At 39.2% G+C, this 13018-nt stretch overlaps 1 protein-coding gene across 1 annotated transcript in view; it reads right to left on the bottom strand.

The window, feature by feature from the left end:
* Positions 1–12507, bottom strand: part of LOC140068960 (protein-glutamine gamma-glutamyltransferase 5-like) — a 76998-nt gene extending 64491 nt beyond the window's left edge. Inside the window, exons 1-3 of the mRNA XM_072114304.1 lie at positions 12451–12507; positions 6728–6888; positions 2793–2969 (exon numbers count right to left, since the gene is read on the bottom strand). Of these exons, the coding sequence (XP_071970405.1) occupies positions 2793–2969; positions 6728–6749 (199 nt within the window). The 5' untranslated portion in view covers positions 6750–6888; positions 12451–12507. The remainder of the gene's footprint in view (positions 1–2792; positions 2970–6727; positions 6889–12450) is intronic.
* Positions 12508–13018: the final 511 nt, after the last annotated feature.

The following is a 13018-nucleotide window of genomic DNA, read 5'->3' as shown; positions in this document are numbered from 1 at the left end:
AAAATTAGTTGGAAAAGTAAAAGTATTTCCAAAAGAGTCTGGTGAAAGCCAACAAAGTTGTGGACAACTAACATTACAAATAACTGCCAAGTATGTACAGAGGGGAGGCAGATTTTCAAGGAAAATTCACCCTGCATCCTCTTCAAAATCAAATGTAATTGAACATATAGGGGCAGATTTATCAAGATGTCTGAAAGTCAAAATATTCCTAGTTGCCCATGGCAACCAATCACAGCTCCCCTTTAAAATATTCATGAGCAATGGTAAAATGAAATCTGAGCTGTAATTGGTTGCCATGGGCAACTAGGAATATTCTGACTTTCAGACAGCTTGATAAATCTACCCCATAGAGCACAGATATCTAAAAAGATAGCACTTGGAGAAAATGGGGGGTGGGGGGGGGGGTTGAGAGTCAGGGAGAGAAAGAAAACCCTCAAATTAAATATGTAGGTAACTGAGTAGAAGCTTGTAATCGGAATATAATTTCTCTAGGTTAGTATACATTCATAGCAATGGCCATAAGAAGTAACAGTAGGTATGTATGAAAGTACCAGTCCTTAGACCGAAGGAGGGAGAAGTATCACTTCACCAATTGGTAAACCCAATCTCTGAGCAGAAGGAGATGTAGACTTGCATATACAAGGATCATGAGCTGCCGAATGGTGACATGACATTTTGCTGCCAATCAAGCAGCTTCCGGCCCCTTAGCAACCACAGGAATGTCCTTTGACCTGTGGTTGGCTGGGCTAGACATGTGACTCTACAGTATAAGACCAGGGTTACATGTCCAGTATGTATTTTTCCTATGTTTTAACTGGAACTCAGTTAGATAGTTGCATTCAGTTATGGCAACCATCTACAAGAAGCAGAGAAAGCGGAAAAAGGAGGCTCTAGTTCATCTCTATGACCAGAGAGGTATTGACCTAGCTGCCAAGTCCAAGCAGTTGGGTTGTGCTTTGATGGAGCAAGATGCAGAGCAAGGATCTGGAAAAGCTCAATGGAGGCAAGATACAGATATTGATCATTGAAGAGTTCTGCTTGAGTCTAACCACAGCGAGAGCCCTCGCCCTCGAAAGGCATGAATTATCTTAACCGATGGCCCTTCAGCAGCTCGCTGAATGTGATCCTAACAGGCAACTGCAACTTATTCTTCAATTTTGTTCGACAGTCACAGCAGAGAGAGAGAGGCTGCAGCATGATAGCGAGAAAAAGAGAAAGAAGCTGTAGAGCGCCAAGCTGATTGAGAATTCCAGTTCAAAGTTAATTGGATGGGTATTAATAGAGGTAACAGTTCTGTGTAACCCCAATCCCAATAGACAAAACTTAAAGGACCTCACCAGGAAAGTTTCTGGACAAGGATTGGAACTTGGACATTTTCCTGTGGTGGTATAAGAAGACCTTCAGACAAAATTGGGCAGTGGATACAGTATTTATGCCTACGGCTAAAAGGCAAAACCCTGGAAGTATTTGCCGCCCTTTGAGCTTTATTAGGAATATGATGCTATAAAAATGCTGTATAAAATACAATCTACTCGTAGCTCCAGAGATGTACCAAAGGAATCTGAACACCTGGAGAGATTGCAGACTCCTATAACTCTAACAGGGCACCTGGAGCAAAGAGGGGAACATCCCCCCACAGGTCCACAAACTGGAAATAGAAGCAAACCAGGACAATATCACTGCCTCTGTCTCCAGAGTGAAAACATTACACTGAAGGAGTCTTTAAGCAATAAGTACATGACCAAATGTTACAATTGCAGAAAAATCAGTCATATAAGATCTGCTTGTCCACAGAGAGCAGCAACTGGTTACTCTAGCACACCAGCAGTCATGCTGGTTGCTGGTAAAACTGAAAAGTTACAGCACCACATGCAGACTGTGATGGTTGCCGAAAGAGTCACCCAGGGATTAAGAGACTCAAGAGGGGCAAGTTACTCTCTTGTTCGCCCTGAGATATTAAACTCTGATGACATCACTCAGAAAGGACTCTGCTTGTGAAGGGGATAACTGGGTGCCATCCAATAATTGCCTGTTTCCAATGTTTTCATGAACTGGGTTGCTGGTAGTGGTATTGGAGAACTGGGCATGTCACAAAGCATTGCCTGTGGATGTATTGTTTGTATTTGTTTTGGGGAAAAGTACATCTGTGTATGTATCTGATGTACCACAATTACATGTTCCATTGTCTAGGAAAAGGGGCATAAGTCCAAGTTTGTCTGGGATAGAGGGCAGGGTGGCAGGAGCAAGACTATGCCTGTACCAGAACCAGAGGTGTCCCCAGAATTAACCCAGCAGTTAGCTGATATTGTGAACGGTGTGAGAGGCACGAGCACCAGTGTATGATAAATGTCCCCCTTAGTCTAAAAGGTAGGGGAGGGAAATTGTGTATCCAGCCAGTTAATTTAAGGCTTAGGATCTCTCCTTCTTTCATTATGATATGCAGCCTACTCTTTTAAGAAGTATGTTATAGGTTTTTATTTTTCAGTTTTACGAGTTTTCACATTTCACCCAAAGGACGCATTGGCCCAGGAACCTCCCCAAAAACCCTCAAATCACAATCTGCAACTTATGGAGCACTGAAGGGAAGCTTTCATTTGTGCATGTCATTCAGGAATTTACACATAGCAATGCTAAATCGGTCTAATTTGTTTTCACGCTATGGTTTTGGCATGCTCTTATAAAAATTACTGCACAATCACAGTGAACCACTACGACTTTGCAATAATATCCCCCAAATCATGGCAAAAATCAAACAAGGACATCTCCATATTTGCAAATGTTAAATGACTTACCTGGTTCAACTATAAAAGTTAAACTTTCTTTTTTCACTTCAATTAAGCCATTGATAGACTTCTGTAAACAGATTTTAAAGTCCTGTCCCCGTCTGACTATTAGACGTTTTGTGGTGATTTCATCAGTGTGATGATTTCTGTTATTGATTTTGATACACAAGTCAAAATGTTGGTCAACTGTAAAGAGGAATTAGGAAAAATATATTTTTTTTTAGTTTTTAACAAACTAACAAGAATAGATTTTATTGCGTTATAAAATTGCATTATAAAATGATGTGCTGTCTGTTCTACAGAACTGTATTGAATTATGAATACATGCTACACAGGAACTATCCCATTTTTGCTTCACTCCCATATTTAATGTTCCATATCTTTATTTTGTTTGGTCTTAATAATCTTGATCTGAATTAAAAAGAGATCCAATACCGCTGAAAAAATTGTGTGTCCCTTGAAATGTTCAAGACTTTATCAAACCATTTTGCAGCTCAATAAAGTAAACCTGTTACCATGAAAATGCTAAATATGTTATCTGCATGCTGTAAGACCAGGAATGGGCTGAGCAAATTGATATATAGTATAGTTTTATGGGAGAAAACTCTAGATCTCTCTTCTTTCTGTGCTGTGAAGACAAGGTGGGCCTATAAGTTTTTTTAAGTGTCTATATGGACACTCAGGCTACATTCACACGATGTATGCCCGCCATACCGTAGTACATTGGCGCTGCGGAGAGGAGCAGGGGATGAGCGCTGCTCACCCTCGCCCCTCTTCATAGGCAGATACAGCGCACGGCGCCGTATCACGTGAAAAGATAGGACATGTCCTATCTTTTCCTGGGCTACGGAGTGGTACGGTGCCGCACGTGTGCGGCACCGTACCGCTCCCGTACAGGCCCGTGAGCCCATAGAAGTGTCTGGGGGACGTATATTGGCCGTACATACGTCGGCCGTATATACGTCCCCCATACATGTGTGTGAATGTAGCCTTATACTGTACAAAGTACATGGAAGGCTGTCAGAAACTGCCATAACACATGTGATTCAAGAAAGGACACCAAGGTTTGCTTAGTAAGAATAAGTTGAATCGTTGAATACAGTGTTGGATCCAGCAATTTCAGTCCGTAGATTCCAGTAATTGATTGCCATAGCCAACATGTGCCAGTGTGCCTGGTCATGGGGAAAGTGAAGAAAACATCTGTTAACAAACAATGGAGTTTTTCGCCCATGCACTGGTAATAGACAGCTAATGATAATCCAGCAGCTATAAGGTCTCGTCTATTTTTGCCTTTAGGCACTTGAGGGCATCCAGCTACAGAGTGGGTGTCAATAGAAACCACATTAAAGGACTGCTGCCTTCCAAGTTATTTAGTTTTGTCCCCCAAAAATCTTTGTCAAGTCAAAAGTAAAGCAATAACTGCCTGTAAATAAGAACATTAAAATATCAATCTTTATTTGTAATAATATTAAAAACTAATCTCATAACAAACAAGAACCTTGCACTTCTTCTTTGCAAATACAGGCTTAGGTACCTCCTTTAGGACCAACTTTACATCAGACAACACTCTCCATATGTACTCAGGCTGGAGGACATTCAGATAGTTATTATCACCTCCTTAGTCACCCCAGTTATGTTACAATGGTAGCTAAAATGACAATTGGTCACAAAGTTTCCTATTTATAGGCAGTTATTGCTCTACAGAGTGAATGTCCTTTAAAAAAATGTTTCAATCTTTTCCTGTTAATGTTTATTAAACTATAGGAGAGATGGTTCAGGGAGTTATGAGTATATATGAGTGGAGGAATGGAGTTTATGGTATATAGGTGTGAGTGTATAAAGGTCTGTGAATTGGAGTGGAGGAATAGGCGAGTCATATAGGAGTTTAGACTATAGGACTGGGGAAACGTGAGGTTATGGTATTTAGGAGTGTATATACTAGTGGTCTATAAAAATAGAGGGCATGTGGTTAATATTAAAAGTGGAACACAAGTGGTCAAGCCCTATAAGGGTACATGTGGATATAATTTTTAGGACTGTGCTATATACAGAATTAAAATTTATAAATATCATTATAATCAGTGAATCATGAGAATTTTTGAGTAGAAATGATTCTTTAATGGTCCAGACTTTGGAACTAGGGTAGCCTGGGCTGTATTATTAAACATAATAGACAAGGCAGGCAATTTCTTGCTTTGTCAGGCTAGTGGTACTAACTCACTTATCCTTAAACAAATGACATCTCAGCTGCCTTGTATTCTTCCCCCTAATATCTATACATCGCTACTGAAGTTTTAATGAATTTCACTTTCCCTATAACCTTTCCTGTAATAATATGAAATGACTCTACTAACCTATTATTTTCTTTATTAGTATTAATTGTCCTAAGGAAATTTTCACATTAAATCCTGTTTAATATTTGAAAGCCAAAAACCTGAATCCAAAAATACACAAGTCTTTCTATTATACTTTTTTTTGTGTAAGTTATACTCCTAATTTGACACCCATCCCTGCCCCCACTGCCTTCACACAAAATGGCTTTGCATTATGGTTTAGCACTTATGTACCATTCTCCTGTGAATCCCCTGCGCATTGGCAAAGAGATGCCTTTAATGCATTATGGGCCTTTGGCATCTCCTGAGGTCATGTGATACATTTTGTTGATTTGTCTAAAACAAATGCTAAAAATTAAGTGTAGGATGGGAATCTTCTAAAATTCATAAAGGTGTTCAGAAAATCTATTTCTTTTAGAATTCCATTAGTAATGCTGATTCTTCAAAACCAAACATGATAAACCAGAGACACTTACTCATAGGTCAAGGTACCGTGACTGTGGTAATCTTTTTGTATTTGTTAGCCATGGACTCCCTTCTTCTAAAACCAACTTGCAAAATTATCTTAGTGCTCTTGGGTGCTTTACCATAGCCCCACCATGCTGCAGCTTCACAAGCAGTTAATTTGTGTAAGAGCAGTTCTCCCCTTTCGAGGTGTGCTAAAATTTCCCTCTGCCTCCATATGATTACAGTAGGCAGAGGGAGGGGGGAGCAGGTGTAAGAGTGCAACAGTGAGAGATGATGCTGCTGGACAGAAGGGCTGAATAAACTCCCCCCAAAGCCCTTCTGGCTTATTAACATTATTTCAAAAGTTGATTTTAGAAGACAGAGACCATGGAAAACAAATATAAGAAGATTACTACAGCCACGGTGCCTGGATCTATGAGTAAGTCCCCTGGTTTATCCATGCTTGATTTTGATAGTAGATTTCCTTTATAATGGATTTACATTTAACATTTATAAAGATTTGCCACCCTCCTCACTACCCATAAATGTAATTCGACATCTAAACAATGGTTCAGCTCTAACTCCTGGAAGAATTCCATGAAAGTGGAAATGCGGAAAGCCTACATTAATGTTCTCTGTTGACTTCAATGTAGGGATGTTGCCTTCTTTTACAATTCTGCTAAAATAGCAGAGAATAGAATTTCATAATGGAAGGGGGAATAGAGCCTTTGAAATATGTGAGATGATAGTGATTTTATATGGACAATGCAGCTAAACATTCACATGTCATGTTGACGTGAAAAAAAATTGTACAGTACAAAAATGCCCATGGTCTCCTTATGAGCATACTGGTCACAGATGTGAAATTGTAACTTGATATCTATTACAATAACAGTAAATATCAATCAATTCAATCAATCCCAATTGTGTATCCAAAAAACATACAGTATACAAACATTTGCAAAAATGATGTGTAATTAATTAACAAAAAAGTTTGTTGTGATTATATTCATACATTAGAACACTAAAATATTCATAAGTTACTGTATATTTAATATGATATGTCTTGTTGGTTAGTTTTGAATTAAAAATTATAGAAGTATGGTTTTGTATAAATGAAATACACTAACATGTACACACCTACAATAAACTCCCCTACTATACCTTGATTCCTGTTTGATTCCATTCTTTCCTGTGTGATCTGAAGCTTTAGGCTTTGCTCAGGTCCTGTGATGTGCTGTAGCAGACACTGTCACTGACAATGATTGACATTGGAGATTATCCCTTTTATACTTGTGTTACTTCACTGAACTCTTGGGTGTGACCTTTTGTAAAAGACAACTTCATTATCTCCACTATACAAATACATATGTAGCAACAGATTTAAAGGGTTATTAAGCTCCTTAAAATTTTATATTCTTAAAAAGACCATCCATATTAGTTGAGTTGAGTCATAGCATCAGACACAAGCAAGTAAGAATAACCAAGAAGTCCCAGGTGGTAGCAAGGTACAAAATTGAGAGGAGAAAGAGGTACCCATAAATGTAGTGTCGCAGGTGCCCCCGCGATCCGAGACATGGATCCATGTCTCGGATTGCGGGCACACCCGTGCCCCTCTCTGTGGCGGCACTGCCCGGGTCTCTGGCCAGCTCTTACCTCTCCGTGATCCAGTTTTCTCCCGGCTAGGCCGCATGTGTCCCCGCCCCCTCACCTGCACTCAAAGATTTAAAGTGCCAGCACCCCTGATTGGCACTGGCGCTTCTGGATTTCCTTAAAGGTCGGCTAGTTCCAGGATTCTTTAAGCTCTTTTGCCTTTGAGAAAGCACCCTTGTGTTGTTCCCTGCGTTCCTGTACCTGCCTGCCTTGATCTCCCGTGCCTGTCGCGGGCCTAGAACCTGGATTCCGATTCTGTACAGCAACCTTGGCTGCCACCGCAGGCTAGTCGCACGTGTGGAATGACCTGGTGGCACCCAGCAATACCATCCTGCTCTGGTGAAGACCAGGTGCCACTTAGAATCTGGTCCCGAGTGACGGTGAGTATCATCTCCCACGGTGGTCCAGGGGGTCCACTGACCGAGAACCCTGACATGTAGCAAGGGTCAGAATACACAGTAATATGGAAAAAATAGAAAAAAACTAAGATTGTCAGGAGACTAGTAGAACCAGCAGCTATATAGTCAGAAGAGAGGAGCAAGTATAAGAGGAATTCCCAGCAGCTAACGGCCTCCATCACCCAATACACAATTGAAAAACATACTGAGCACCAAGATGGCCCTACATAGCTTTCCAGAGAACACACACCCAGCTCAGCCCTGAGAACCAATTCTGCAAGGCAGCTGTCAGTCACAGTGTCAACAAAGCCTCCCTGGGTTTGCTTTACCAGCTCAGAAAAATGCAACAAACCCATTAAGAGAGTTCTGACTACTAAGAGACCAAAATCTCTTTGGGAGGGGCTCACTGGACAGGTGTACCCTAACATACGGAATCCCACAAAATCTGTCCACAGCTAAGCCTGACCACATGTGTGTTGAGATCTTGTGAATCTAGAAACCAATACAAAACTACTTTTGGGACTGTTAACCCACTAAAATAAAGGTAAAATTGACACAATGAAGCAGTGTTTCTCTGGTGTGTGAACTGAGCCATAAGCCAGTATCCAGCCAGCCAATAGCCCCATTTATCTCATGAATGTATATCTAGACATCCCTTGGATTCTCTTTTAATGTAACTATGAATACACATGAATTTTAATCATTATATTTCGACCCCCTTCCTACTTGAGTGATCTATTGCTATAATCATACAGAGCTCTATAATAAAGTTAACATTTTATGCAGCATATTTATGGTCCATAGTTAGCAGCACAAAATTTGTAGAAGGCAAAGATGAATTGCCTTCCATTTAACAAGTACTGTACATAAAGGTTAGTCTATAGGCCACATAGACGGAGAGACGGGGGAGAGACGATGAGACAGTGCAACAGCTTGTTAAGCCAGTCCTAACAGCTTATTAGGCACAGTGGGGCTAGGGTAGCATAAAAATCATGAGCATAATTTTAAAACTTGATTTTACAAGGAAGAATCCTATGATAACAACTATAATCAGATTGCCGAGTTTATCATGCTCGAATTGGTAGGTAGATTTTTAAAGGGAAACTGTCAGCAGAAATGTACCAAAAATACACCACCAGTAGCTTGTGAATGCACCTTCCAGTTCACATTTTGATGGTTGAGTTTGGCGGCATCATGCAGAAATATTCCCTCCTCGGAACTTGCCCTATCTTGTGCTCAAGATCATGCACCAGACTTTAGGAGAGCCAGTTACTTATGTCCCTGGATGGATGGCCCTCAATTAGAGGGAAAGGGATTTTCTTGGGTGAGGATAACTTGCAAATTACTGCATATCCTTTACTTTATACAACAATTTTTTTTAGCTCACTTCAAAGTTGATTTTCTGGATGATGAGACCACACTAGGCCATGAAGGAAACATGAACAGGAAGGTATTAACCTGTTTGACAACATACTTGTGGTGGTTTATTATGGCAATTTCTGTTCACAGGTTCCCTTTAACCCAGTGAGAAGTGCAGAGCCTCCTTAAAATTTCAAAAATAAACAAATCACCAGTTCAGATACACAACTGGGTATAGAACTGGGTATAGAACACAACTGGGTATAGAAGGATTTATTCCCATTTCAGCAAATTAATGTTATTGTTTGTATGGTGAAAAGTTTCAATAAGTTTTCAATATGCTTTCTGTCTCAATTGCTCACTGTTTTCTAGATCTCTGCTTGCTGTAACTCTATAGAAATCTTCTATGTTCACAGGTGTACAGCTCTTTAGTACCAAAGAGCCTGAGGGATGGGCCAGACATGACATTTGTAAATGCAACACTAATGCCACCTGTGCCCACACCCTCAAGAAAGCTGTGTGTTATAATGAGACATGCACCTGTATTACAGAATGGCAATAAGCAGAGATCTAAAAAACTGTAAAGATTTGGAAAATTGTTTTAAATTTTAATTATACAAACAGTAATAGTTATTTACTGAAATGGGAAAACTCCTTTAAAGAGGACCTTTCACCATCTCACACATGTTAAGATTAACATAACTTTCTGTAGGGGTCTGCTACGCAGATTCAGGGGCACTCTGAATTATCTTTCTAGCCCCCAGGGTTTCATAGATATCAGTCCCTGTATCTGACCATTGTAATCCTCTCTACTGTTAGAAAGGAGGAGCTGGGGCTGGAGGTATGTGTTATGCTAATCTTCTCTCATACTGTCAAATCAGTGGCAGACAGTGTGTGATCTCTCTATGCTCATCTAGATGCTGTGTTGATACATTTTCTTAACATTATTCTAATATTAACATTGTGTTAACAACGTGTTTACAAAACGCAATGTTACAAATTGAGATGCAAACAGCATGTAAACCCAATGGATACACAAATGTAATGGAAACGCGTAATAGCATAAAGGCAAACACATTGTAATCACATATGCAATGTAAACACCATAAAAATGTAAACGCAAACACAATGGACCACATTTATCAAGAACAGTGCAAACTGCACTAGATACTGTTTGCCTGTGTAGTGTGCAGACTGACCAAATTCATAAAATGTGTTGCACATTCTTCGGGAATCTGCTGCTCTTTGCACTGCTCCAACAGACTGCACCAACTTTTTTTTGGTGCACCTTTAACTTCTGTCAGACACTGCATAATAAATATGCAGCAATGGTCCGAATGTGCACCAGAACGCCCCTTTAAGTGCAGAAATAGTGCACATCAGGAATAGTGCAGCCGCAACACATATATGGCGCAGACACTTCTTAAACACCTGTGCAAGCAGTTTGTACTAAAGTGAATGTCCAAGTGGTGCAGGGGCTTTACTAGATATGGGCCAATGTACACAAAAAAAGTGATGCAAATGCAATGTAAAAGTAAATGCAAAAGTGCAAATATCTTGTATTATGTAAATGCATGTGCCACACAAACACCATGTAAATGCAAATGCCACGCAAACTCCATTAAAACACCATGCAGACGTAAATGCAAATGTGCAGAGAGCGCCAGCATGTGCTGATTATGCTTAAACTATGTGCACCAATTTGTTTCCGGTGGACTCCGTTTAATGGGTGTGCACCACATTTCTGTCAGGCTTTTAGGCTTACAGATTTGTGTCGCAATGGACACAGTGCAACCGTTATCCGGAGTGTTTTTTCACTGTTTTTCCGTGATCAATGCTTTAAGGGTGCAGTCACACGTTGCAGTTAAAACTGCATCACAATTAGTTTTGGGTTGGTTTTAGGTGGTATTACTTATTTTAACAAGTGAAAGACATCAAATCAACAGGTGAATGACATTTGTTGAACAGCTTTCTCCTTCAAAATCAAATTCACCTGTTCAGTTCATGTCTTTCACCTGTGAAATTGACAAAACTGCACCTAAAACCGCCTCAAAGATGATTGTGATGCAGTTTTAACTGCAACGTGTGACTGCACCCCAAAAACTGTAGCATGTGTCATTCTTTCCCCCATGTGCACCATGGACTTCCATCAAAGTAATTGAATCCCCTCCACAAAAAAAATAAATAGAAAGCACAATTATTTACAGTGCTTTTATCTCGGACAATGCTGGATAACCATTTGTTTTGTCATCTGAAAACCCAACCATCTGGTTTTTGCAGTCATTTAAAAAAGGGATGACATGTGGACGTGAAATAAAACAGATGCAGATACATCACAGGCAACAAATGCGGACATGTATCCTTATTTCTGTAGTTTCTTTTTATTATTTTTTGAGAGTTGTTTTTCACCTTTGTCTAAACTTTATGCGGTGTTCCCTATGTATCTTTATTTTCCAAATTTTCCAGTCAACATTTCTCTTAATTATCATTGTATTTCTTTATAATCTGCTCCTGGTTCATGGCAGTTACAGCAGAAGGATTGTATACAGCTACTACTTGCTACACAAGGGCATTATACTGCATATGGCAGGTAATGTTTTTTTTTCTTTGGACCCTCTTTTAATATGTAAATTGTAATAAGTTCACATGTTTTAAAGGAAATCTACCACCAAGATTAAGCATTGTAAACCAAGCACACTGACATACTGGTATGTTCTCCCTCTGGCAGAATACGCTCTTCTTTAAGCTTCATATGCCCTTGTATTTAACAAAAAAGGGCTTTAAAATTAGGCAAATGAGTAAGACTCATTTGAATTATTTTAAAAGCCTTTTTTTGTTGAAAACAAGGGCATAAGAAGGTAAAAGAAGACACACACTAGTATGTCACATTAACACTAGTGTTAATTTTTTTGTCATTAACAATTCATTGACATTTTTCGGCTAATTAAGATTACTTTCGATCATTTCTTTTGTGGCCAAATTACATGTGTTTATGTAAGTTGTAATTTCAAGGTTAAGTCAATTTCATGTGTTGCCATCTTCCTGGGGTGTGGCCAGAGCGCTTAAAATGCAGTCCACAGCTTCAAATGCATGTGGATTTACAGTAGTATCGACTCTTGGACATAACACATTTGCAGCAAAAAGTCTCAAGAAAAAACAAAGGTTGCACTTGCCAGGGCAGGAAAAACTTCATATGTAACACAAGAAAAACTACATTAACATATAGGAGGTGCAAAAATGACCTAATAAAAGTCACAATTATAACAAAAAAAGTAAACTAAGATACATGTTCCCCATGGAGTCCTTACTCTTAATTTTTACTCACCTTTCACAAAATGAGCATTTATCACACCCCTAATCAAGCCACACTTCAAATGCCACCTATTGTATTATCATTGTATTGTAAAGAAATAATATGACTGAATGGACTGTGAAAAAAGATTACATTGCTATGATGAATAAATGAGTTTAACTTACAAATACTCATATCTTCTGCTGTCGAGGATGTTACTATGTGACTGCAGGCATGTCGTATGGATTTAGTATAGATTTACTAGCCAAGCTCAAAGTTCAACAACATTGTAAAAAGACAAAAGTTCATGTGAAGTATCTTTGGAATGTGAGGATTGTTTGTCTTCCTCTGACCTGTTTGGCAACTTAATTCATTCATGTCTTATCTTATCGAATGCTATCTATCTATCTATCTATCTATCTATCTATCTATCTATCTATGGGAACAACACATTGACCAGCAGTACTTAGAAAGGAGAAGAGGACACAATGTTACTGTTGACCTGTCCAAACCTACAAATCTCTTTACATATTTTCTGTCTAAGTTCTGTTACAGAACTGTTTTGTTTAACCCCTTTATATTATCTGTTACAGATATGCAATATTATCTTTTTTATTTAATGAAACAAGTATCACATTGTTCCGCTTTCAATCTCTTCCATGGAAGTTGAAGGTCACTACAAAGCAAAAATGAACCCATTATTATTATTTATTTATAGAGCACCATTAATTTCACGTTGCTGTACAATTGATA

The sequence above is a fragment of the Engystomops pustulosus genome, chromosome 7 (assembly GCF_040894005.1).
Source record: "Engystomops pustulosus chromosome 7, aEngPut4.maternal, whole genome shotgun sequence".
NCBI lineage: Eukaryota > Metazoa > Chordata > Amphibia > Anura > Leptodactylidae > Engystomops > Engystomops pustulosus.
Note: the sequence above shows the minus strand (reverse complement) of the source record. Positions and strands in the feature narration are given on the sequence as shown.